The following is an 11,255-nucleotide window of genomic DNA, read 5'->3' as shown; positions in this document are numbered from 1 at the left end:
TAAAGTTGTCGATACAAAATTCATTGCAGAATAATAACATAAAAAGGTGTTTTTACGTTCTCACACTATTTACTGTTTTTATTTGAACTGTCCCATATATATATATATATATATATATATATATATATATATATATATATATATATATATATATATATATATATATATATATATATATATATATATATATATATATATATATATAGGGTGAGGAGTGCATATGAGTGAAAAACACATAGAATAGAGGAGCTTAAGTGTGTGCATTTGAAGGTGTTCTAGAGAGAGAAAAAAGAGAGTGTTTGTGAATCTTGTATCCGGGTCTTCATTCATATCAATACATACAAGATTCATCATCTTCTTCTTCTCATTCTCTTCTATTTGATCTGACATCATCCGTTTGATTGGGATTCCGCACCATCAAACGGATCTGATTGATACACAAGCAGATTAGGGACTTACAATTGGTATCAGAGCTTGGATTGTATCACTCATCTTTGTCAGATCTGGAGCCGATTTGATCTTATTTTGGAAAGATTCTTTTGTTTTTGGATAGATCTTTGAAAATTAGGGGGGGGAGGGGGTTTGTTCTTCGCGTTTTTGATAAAAACAGGTTTTTGATCGAGTTTTGGAGCAAAAAGAGGTGAAAAACGCTGTTTTTCACGTAATCTGCGAAGAGTTTACGGTCTTTGAAGGGTTTACGGTCAGCGGCGGCGGCGGCTAGGGTTTCTCGGAGTTTACAGTCCGAGTTTACGGTCCGGAGTTTACGGCCGTAAACGTGTTTACGGTCGCCGGAGTTTACGGTCGGCGGATTACGGTCGCCGGAGTTTGCGTCCTCGGCTCGGAATTCGGTAGCGGCTCGGTGAACGGCTTGAGGGACGGCTCGGTGAGCAGCATCCTCGCACCAGGTCTTCGCCTCGCATAGCAGCTTCGCAGACGCGCCCCGTCCTCGCAAGCAGCAGCCTCGCATCAGCGCTTCAATAAAAAGGGAAACGGATTTGGGGGTTGCCGGGGATCGAACCTGGGACCTCTGGTTGATCAAACACGCGTCTTACCAACTCCTCTAAGCTCCTCCTTGGTTCATCATTTCCGATTTTAATTCAAATACATTGCCATTCACACTTACTTTCGCATTTTTGTCAAATTCAGCCCAAAATTGATTTTCTTTTAATTTTAAATTCCTTTTTCAACCAAAAATTTTAGTTTTTAAATTTTGAATTTTATTTTTGATTTTTTACTTAAAATTTTGATTTTGACTTTTATAGTTTGACCTTTGACTATAAACTTTGACTTTCTCGTTTGACTTTTAAATTTTCAAATTTAGCTTTTCGGTTTGACTTTTAAGTTTGACTTTTCAAGTTTGACTTTCAAGTTTGACTTTTTAAATTTGACTTTTGAGGTTGACTTTTGAGTTTTTAGTCAAAGGGCATATTTTTTAAAACAATGAGTTCTTCAAACATTCCAGTCAATAAAGTTTCATGTACTCTATCTTGTGAAACTACGATTAAATTTCTTCGGGAACAAATTGATTTATTAAAAAGAGAAGTTGAGGACCTGAGATATGAAGGATATCAACTCAGGAAAGGACAGAAACCCCTTAAGGCCCAATTAGAAACAAAAATAAAAGATTTTAAAAGAATTCAGACAGAATACAATGAAAAATGTGAGCTTTATGATTATGTTAAGAGACAAAATGATGAGTTAATTACCGAGCTTGATACATTAAAAAGACAATTTGAAACTGCAAATTTTGATTTTAGAAAATTTGATGGATCAAGCGAGGTAGTGGCCAACATGATTGATCACTGCATGCAGTTTAAACGAAACCAACAAAAGGGTCTAGGATATGATAGTGTACCTCCTCCTTATAATCATACATATCAGTATCAACCCCTATCCAAGGATGAGATTGCCAACGAACCATTTATGGTTTATGGCAAGCCATCTGGTTTTGTTTCAGGAGGATTTATTAATGTTGAAAATACTAACGTTTCTACTTCCTCTGCAGATCAATCCTTAGATCAGTCAAAGCACAAAGTTGAAGGATTTGTTTCTGATAACAAAGCTGAGCTTGAACCTGATGTTTCTGTTTCCAATGAAAAACCTTCTGTTTCGGATATTAAAGTTGATGATACATCTTGTGATGCTTTTGATGCTTTTGCATCGGATCATGTTGAGTTAAATTTTTTTGACATATTTGATTATTTGTTTGAAAATACTGATGTTCCTGTTTCTAGCACATCTACTTCATGTGCAGGTAAAGTAGCAGATGATGAGAACAAGAAGAACACCATTAAACAAACCAACATCTCCTTGAACTCTGAATCGGTTGCTTCGAACTCAGCTGCTTCTGATCAACCTGCTGTTCAGAAATACAGGCCACCAATTCCAGTGAAACAGAGTGCCTGTTGTGATTGTGCTTGTGGGAACAATAAGAGACAAGGCAAGGTTACGCCACCAGGGGTAGGAAGAAACAATTTCCCAGTGAAGAAAAAGACTTGTTTTCACTGTGGAACACCTGGACACATTGCCCGACATTGTCCAAATCACGCATACGTTCCCTACTATGCACAAGGGTGGCAGAACGCACCGAGAAGGAGATACTTCAAAAGAAATCCCTCAAGGTCACATTCAGACCATGGTGACTGGAACGCGCAGAAGGCCAATAATCAAACCTACAAGGCCAAGAATCAAAATCCCAAAGTCAAGAAGGAAATGCCGGCCAAGAAGCCCAATCCAAGAGATGCTCCAATGAAACAAAGACCGGTTAGGTCAAAGTCATCTCAACGGCCGACATCAAGATCAAAAGCAAGTACTGAGCCACCCATCGGATCGAAAAAGAAATGGGTTAAACCCAACTACAAATGGGTTCCAAAGGCTCACTCTCCCAAATCTTCTAACGATTCTAATATTTCTTCATCTTCTGTTTGTGATAAACAGGATATGTCATGGGAGAGAGTACCGTGCAAGGATGAAAAAGGTCAACCCAGTTTCAAATTGGACTGGGTTCCAAAGACCAAGTAATCCCGCTCTGTGTCGGAGCAGCTATGAAGGCATATCATCAGACTTCGGTTTGTTGGTAGTGGCTGCTCCAGGAACATGATAGGGGACATCTCTCAACAGCACAACATTCAGATCTTTGTTTGAGAGTATGTGTCCTTTGCGGGAAAGGAAGAAAGGAAGAGATCACAAACGGGGTTAGTGCTTAATGACATGAAGAATTTTCGGATCTGTTATGAGATTACGCGTGCTGTTCTCAGACATTCTGGCTGCAAATTCAATCGGTGACTTACGGTTTGAGTTTTCTTCTCTATACTCCTGAGTTTTTCTGAAGCTGATTCGCTTTAAAGACTAATTTTTTGTTTTAGGATAGTTTAAATTTGCGCATTTACTTTCGTTTCTCTCCTATGCACAAATTTAGGGGGAGAAATAAAAACAAAACAAAAATTAGAAAAGTTATAAAAAAAATATATGGTGTTAATGAAATGTGCTTGAGGGAGATGTTTTGGGAAGTGATATAATCATGTGATAACAGGCAATTTGAATCTGTGTAAGGGACTGAATCTGAATTGTCTAGGCTCTGTTATCGATGCGCTGGTAGGCACGAGAGATTAAAATGGACTTGACTAGGCATTAATGAACTTAAGGAATTCATAGACTTGACAAATTTTGACCTAGTTAAATCCGTTTAGCCTGACAATACGACGCTTGGATAGGTTGAGCAGGGAGATATACATGATAATCCACCGGTCACATTAAAGTAATCCGTATCTAGAACTGTGGTTTAACTCTTCATCGATGTGCAGATTCTGTCCTTAATTCCGGTATTGATGGGGCGACTGGTGAATTCCGATAAATTAGGTCTGTAGAAGGTTATATTCTTTCTTTCTATCTGTTAGTCATATGTTGCCTCCTCTGCGTGATCGAAAGATCCGACCTGGAATGTAGCATATGCAACTCTATTTCTATGCATCCTCTATCTATGCAATTCTTTCTATCTGTTAGCCATATACTGTGTCCTTTGCGTGACTCACAATCCGACCTGGTACACAGTATATGCAACATTCTACTTCTCAATCCCTCTAAAACTTCAGTTAGTTATATGTTTCACCCTCTACGTGATTGGAAGAGATCCGACCTGGGTGTATATCATATGCATTCTAAATCTATCTTCTCTCTCAATAATTGTCTGCTCACCCGATGTAAGGAGTATTCTGGAAGTCCTTGATTACTGGAGCATATCAGGAAGCGGGAACCATGTTCTAGTACAATTAAAAATTGAACACTTACAGATTGTCTATAGATCTCGCTGCTCAATTTAGGTGGACAACAATATCCCTGGTCATCGTCAGCTGAATGGTCCTTAAGAAATAGAATCTAGGAACTTAGGATCACTTTGTCTTATAACTTATAGTATGTCCTAATTTTGTCACAATCTCTCGTGTTTAAGTGGACCACAATACCGGCGATTGACCAGATCTATTCATGAAGGGAGAGGTACTGATAAACGGATAAAGGCTGTCTAAAAACTTTGATCCAAAATCACTCTTAAAGTTAGATATCATTTTATTTTTGTTAAATTTGTTCATAGTTTTCTTCTAATTTAAATATTAGGGGAGAATTAAAAATTAAAAAAAAAACAAACAAAAATCAGAAAATTAAAAATCCAAAAATAGTGTTATTTTTGTTTTATTTCTTTTTCAGAAAATATGAAAAATCCAAAAATATTGTGTGCTAAGTTTTCTTTTAGTTTTGTTTTGTCTTGAAAAGTGAATTCAGGTGAAGATGAAACTCATGGAGTTTGTGTCGAAGATTTCTGAGCCAAGGTTTCATCCGTGAGCATCGAAGAATTCTCATTCGAAGGAGCAATAAATGAAGATTATTCTTTCGACATTCAATCTTTCAACCCCAGAAGCAAGGTGAAGCTGCACTTGAAGATTAGGTGACGGATTGCATTGAAGCCTCCTCAATCAGTCTACTGCTATCTTAAACCTACTGAAGTGATCCAGAAGATTTGTTCTCTCTGACGTTCTCTCTAAAGATTCTCAAGCTGAAAGCGCTATCTTTCAAGAATCAGTACAAGAAGCCTCCTCATCCGACGTGCGTTCAAAGCCAAATTCTGAAGAAAAGCCCAATTGCTCAAGATGAAGTCATTCATTAAAGATTCATATGTTCATCTTGAAGTCATGAAGATATCAAAGAGTAAAGCTGAAACCAAAGCTCCCAATGAAGATTAACAAGAAAGCCAGCTATTTTTTAGGGGGAGCTTGATGGGTCATTTAAGAAAAGAAAAGAAAGCTATAAACCAAGGGGGAGATTGTTGGGTCAAAAATATGGTTTATACTTTGCTTTTCTAAGCATTTATTGTTTTTATTATTTGGGCCAAAAATAGTATAGGATTAATTGTAGCTTGGACCGAGCATTGGATTATTTGTATTTTAGGCTTGGCCTTAGGTCCATATATATATAGGGTGAGGAGTGCATATGAATGAAAAACATATAGAATAGAGGAGCTTAAGTGTGTGCACTTGAAGGTGTTCTAGAGAGAGAAAAAAGAGAGTGTGTGTGAATCTTGTATCCGGGTCTTCATTCATATCAATACATACAAGATTCATCATCTTCATCTTCTCATTCTCTTCTATTTGATCTGACATCATCCGTTTGATTGGGATTCCCCACCATCAAACGGATCTAATTGATACACAAGCAGATTAGGGACTTACACATACAACCTGGTTGCGTGATGAATGAGAAACTTCATACTTGGAAATTAGACTAATTCTTTGACAAAGTGTCAAGTGAAGGACTAGGAGATCGAGTACACTAGGTTGTGCGTTGATCAAGTCCACCACAAGAGTGATAAAGATATTCGTCATGGTTTACTAAAGTTTAGTAAATATGATTACACTTATAAGATTAAGTGTAATTCTGAGTTGATTGAAAGAGTTTCAATGAATAGCAGAACGAATAAGAAGAATCAAGTAGGCAGAAAAATAAAAGTTTCTCTATTCTAAGAAGAAGGGAGAGTACCTTTTATTGTGTTAATGATTAAGAACCATATCTCAATTGATCCTCTAAGTGAGTCATAGTACATTTGTATGTCTAAGAAGAGGAATCGAGAATTGTGGAAATGGTTAAATCAAGAAGTCACTCATACTTCGTTCCAATATCAAGTCTTAGAGTTATACTCCAAGATTGTGAATTGAGTGACAAGTCTTAAGTAGGTTCATAACACTCATCAAATGTGGAATTTGAAAAAGTTTTCTTATTCTTGCACATTTGAAATTGGTAAGTTGTGATGTCTTGGAAAAGACAAAGACCAACTAGGACCAATTTTGTGAAGTGTTTTGTCTTGATAAAAGCTACACTAACTCTTGAATATTTGTTTGTCAAGAAATGTTTCTTGACAAGAGAATCTTATATGTCAAGGAGTCAGTGGGAGTCTTAATGATGTCTTGAAAAGTTTCGAGAACAAATCAAGAATAAACCTAATTGATCATCACTAGCACACGACTTGAGGTTTATAACTTATCGTGTTGACATAATTTTGTTTCTATGCCATTTCAGTTAGTCAGTTATGCATATGAGTTCTATGAGTTCTCATTTGAATGTATAAAGACATAGCACCTTGATCGATGAAAGTACATTGATATGTAAGGGTAAGTTGCTGAACTACTTGGAAGACATGGTGGGCACTCGTGTTACCATAAGGCAAGAAATCAAGATTAAGAAAGTTCAGTCCATAAGGTTTTGGATTTGTCGCAAACCTTGGTTTTGGCAAATTCACATGGATAGGAATACATACACCATAAAATTAAGTGTCATAAGGTTTTTCTCCTTCATGAAAATGGTTGTGAGGAAATGCTTTCACTAAGAGAGATTTTAGAAGATAGCAATTGTGAAAATTGTATTCTCAGATTCGATTATGATTACGGCATCCCTCTTCATAGTTCGAATTGTGAGATTTGGCAATTGGTCTGAACATCTGGGACTTAGTAACATAAGTTCTGAATTTGTTTAGACACACATGTGAGCTTTCTAAGGCAAAGGTGTATGAGTTTAAGACGCTTAGATAAAGGCTTATCAAAGCATCAAGTATTAGAAATATGAACTTGAGGAATTCAATAAGCATTGTTTTCTGGTAGTTCAGTTGTTTTCTGAATACATGTCAAAGCTAGTGGGAGCATAAATGTTATGCTTGTAAGGAAATAATCATTGTGTTAGTAGGAGCATGATTATTTTGGTAAGTATTGCAAGTTAGCAATATTAATTATAGAAAAACGAAGATTCAATTTGCAAAGTTGCATGGGTTGAAAAGTTGTTTTACTATAATTAAGGGAGAGAATATTATACTTCGTTTCAAAAGCTAAAGCTTAAATTGAGAAATTTTAATAAATATAGTCAAAGGATAAATAGTGTGTTCTCAAATTTCGATTATGATTACGGCATCCCTCTTCATAGTTCGAATTGTGAGAACGTGACACATAAAATATTAAAGCAGAAGATTGATAAAGTATCGTATCTTCATGTAAGACATTATGCATCGTGTCCCATACGCTTCGGGTATAGGATCAATTGCAAATGCCATTCTTAAATTTTCCAAATGCTCAGCGCATTAAGAGGGAAAAGGGACAAGAATCGGCTTTGACTAAAATAATTAAACAACTATCAAAGGACGATCCAAAGTTCGCTGAGGATTTGTCACTTGTGAGCAGTTGGAAGTATAGTATTGGATGGACCATATCGATATTATTATGAATAGATAAGATTCTATTAAGAATGAGTTGTCATATGGCAAATATGGAAATGTTTCCATATTGGGAGTTGGAAATTAAGAATTTATGTCTAGATTAGAAACTTTTATGCAAAAAGGATGTTCAAAGGAATGTACTTTGAGTGAGAGACATCACATCTATAGAATTGTTTGTAACAATTTCTGATAGAGACCTTGTAATTTCATTAGCCAAGTCCTGGTGACTTTTGTGCTATGACTTTGCGAAAGGATCGTTGCATAAAATGTTAGAATCTAACGTATTCTAGTAGTGGCAAGAACCTTGTGTTCTTACACTAACGATGAGGATTAGGAATTGTGAAATGAGCATCATTGGAAAAGTTTTCAATTGATCTATTTCACAGAGCATGGAACATAGGAAACAAAGTGTGCATGCTTGGAGCATGGGACAATTATTGTTGTAATTCAAGTAATAAGTTGATTTTCTGAAACAGTAAGCAATGAATAATGAGTAATCCATATGGTGTTTAAATAAAAGTGTTTTATTTACGCTCAAAAGTTTTGGGGCCATATAGGATTAAGTATTATCGTTGTGTTTCATTTTGCATGTTTTGACTTCCAGAATAATTGGGTTATTCGAACCTCCACAGTCGGTCATACGTTGGAAGTAGGTATGAAGGAAGACTGTCATGAATCTGTCTGTAGATTGTCTAAGTGTTTAGACATAGCACAAGTTTGCTGCAGAGTTCATGAGTGCTTTAGTAAGATTAGAGTATTGGATCAAACCCACGCTCACTTGAATCACTTCATGGTTTTTATCATGAGTAATTATGAGACGATAACATTGTATATTCTTGAAACCGAGACGTGTGAGTTGTTATTTGTTGGTCGGTTGCGCATTGATAGTAAGAAAACGCACCAGTAACTTGGTGTTATAAAACTTATTATTGTGTGTGATTCGATCAGTAAATGCAAGCGAGCATTTGAGTCGAAGTTTATCCATTCCTTTTACCCAAAGTGGGATAAAAGCGATATCTGTGGGCCCCTCGATGATTTAGTGATGACACCTAAGCGCTTGGCCAAGCCGGTACTAAGTTGATGTGTTCAATTGTAGTCTGTTGTCAGTCGTCATAAATCGGAAGTCGGGAAACAGTATAGAGAGAATGGTCAAATTCATGTCTTGTGTCTATACGATAACTTGAGAATGGAGGAATATATAATCCCTTATCTAAAGGACACGCGTATCTGATAAGATCAGAGTTGATGGCGGCTTTTGAAAGCTACGATTGCTGATCAGGTTCTGAAGTTATGCAAAATAGTTATTAGACTTATCCAAGTGGGAGACTGTTGGATTAGTGTCTAAGTCCATAACTATTTTGGTATGTACTTGACCCGATTATGAGCATGGTCCTTTTGGGTTGCCTTCACCATAGCAATATGTAAGATGAATTAAGGAGAGAAAGGTTTAATTATGATTTATTAATATATTATAAGAATAATATGTTAAAGGAGAAATCATAATATTTAATTGATATTAGTCAAGAATTAATTAAGATTTAATTTTGTGGCTAAAAGAGATTAATTAAACTTAAGGGACTTATTGTGTAATTATAAGATAATTACATAATTGGGCTATGGATCACCTTGGAATAATAGGTTGGACGAATTCTATGGGGAAGCCCATTAGAAATCGTCCAAGGCATGTTCCAGAAGGGGTCCATGGGCTGCTTAGGACTTAAGCAGTCAGATTAGGGTTTCCTAGCTGTAAACCCTAATAGCCATCATATATAAGGAACCCTTATGGCCCCAAAAACGTGGTGAATACTTCCTTTAGGCTTTCCAGCCGTTTTTGGTGCCTCCTCTCTCCTCCCTCTTCATCCAAGTTGCTTAGTGGTGTTTGTGACTCCATTAGAGGTGCAACACTTGAGGCACTAAGCTTTCTGAAGCCAAGGATTGATTGTTATTGCTATATAACAATCAAAGGTAAGATCTAAACCCTAATTTCAATTATAGTTTATTAGATCTAGGGTTTATGGATTTGGATTATCAATTGCATGTTCATTAGACAAACTAGATCCAAAGCTATTAGGGTTTGCATGTACACCATAGGATTGATGTATTGCGCGAAACCCATCAGCCTTATAATGAGTACAAGAAGCAAAAGGACTAGAAATATAGACAAACCGGTCGAGGCTACTACCAAAAATAATAACCACCACCCAAGAAGAAATTGGATTTTGAGTCAATACTTAATTGGTTTATGGAAGCCTCTGAAAAAATACATGATACTACTGATGCTAATGTAAGAAATCATCAAGCTTCCATTAAGAGCATTGAGACTCAACTAGGCCAATTAACAACACTTGTTAACGAGAGGTTACCTCCTAGAAATCCTGACCCAAAACCACAACCTCATGTAATGGCGAGTTTTACTGAAGAAGAAGTTCATTCTGAGCCATTAATGATCCATACTACGTCGTGGTGACCTTGCCACGTTGTGGTGACCTATTCTGAGCCACTATTTATCCCAATAAATAGTTGGAAGAAGAGAAGATCAAAGCAAAATGTGAGTCGCATTTTGACGATTCACCACGTCGTGGTGACCTTGCCACGTCGTGATCATTGGAAAATAAAATTTCTTCTCCTTTAAATTCATATCATCCTCCTTTACCATTCCTATCTCAAGCCACTAAGAATAATATGGAGCTGGAACAGAAGAAGTTCATGGAACAAGTACTATCTCTATCAATCAAAGTTTCATTCCTTAAATCCATGGCTAAGGTTCCTAAGTTTGCAAAGATGTGATGACTAATCGAAAGGAGTTGGAAAAAGAATCCACCATTATGCTAAATGAGTTATGTCCAGCTTCAATCATCAATGGATTGCCAATCAAAATGGGTGATCCAGGCCAACTTACTTTGCCTTGTGAATTTGTCTATTCCACTTCAATAAATGCTTTAGCCGATTCAGGGGCAAGCATTAATCTTATGCCATATTCTTTCTACAAGAAGCTCGGTCTGCCAAGGCTCCAAAACAAAAAGATGACACTTCGAATGACGGATCACTCAATCACTAACGCACGTGCAACCATTGGAGATTTGTTGGTGAAAGTGCGGAAATTTATTTTTCCGGTTGACTTTATGGTTCTAGACATGAAAGAAGATGAATACCTTCCCATAATTTTGGGAAGACCATTCTTAAGTACTGAAAGAGCCCTTGTTGACATTCACAAGTGAAAGTTCACACTTCGAGTAGAATACGAAGAAATTACTTTTGAAATGAATCCAAAAGTGAGTCATGACATGTCAAGAGATGAAGTGCTTAAGACGACTAATTTGGAAGGGAAAAGTCTTAATGATCTAGAAGAGATTGAAAGATTGATGGAAGAAGAGTTGAAGGTTTGGGAGAAACCTAATGTGGCAAATGAAAAATGTTCCAAACCAAGAGCTTCAATTCCTATGACGTTTGAGTTGTTCGCGTTCACTATACCCAAGTCTCAAGTAGAAGAAGAAAGTGATGACGAAGA

General features: G+C 36.7%; 1 protein-coding gene across 1 annotated transcript; it reads left to right on the top strand.

Annotated features, from left to right (window-relative positions):
* Positions 1-10,533: 10,533 nt before the first annotated feature.
* LOC145130753 (uncharacterized) lies at positions 10,534-10,965 on the top strand. The gene has a single exon (XM_079065522.1). It carries the CDS (start codon positions 10,534-10,536, stop codon positions 10,963-10,965), a length of 432 nt encoding a protein of 143 aa, XP_078921648.1.
* Positions 10,966-11,255: the final 290 nt, after the last annotated feature.

The sequence above is a fragment of the Lactuca virosa genome, chromosome 8, assembly GCF_052849685.1.
Source record: "Lactuca virosa cultivar CGN04683 chromosome 8, Lactuca_virosa_CGN04683_v6, whole genome shotgun sequence".
In the NCBI taxonomy this organism is placed as follows: Eukaryota; Viridiplantae; Streptophyta; class Magnoliopsida; order Asterales; family Asteraceae; genus Lactuca; species Lactuca virosa.
Note: the sequence above shows the minus strand (reverse complement) of the source record. Positions and strands in the feature narration are given on the sequence as shown.

Excerpts from the sequence above, each read along its gene's own strand:
- LOC145130753 (XM_079065522.1), top strand. The coding sequence starts at position 10,534 with ATGACTAATCGAAAGGAGTTGGAAAAAGAATCCACCATTATGCTAAAT.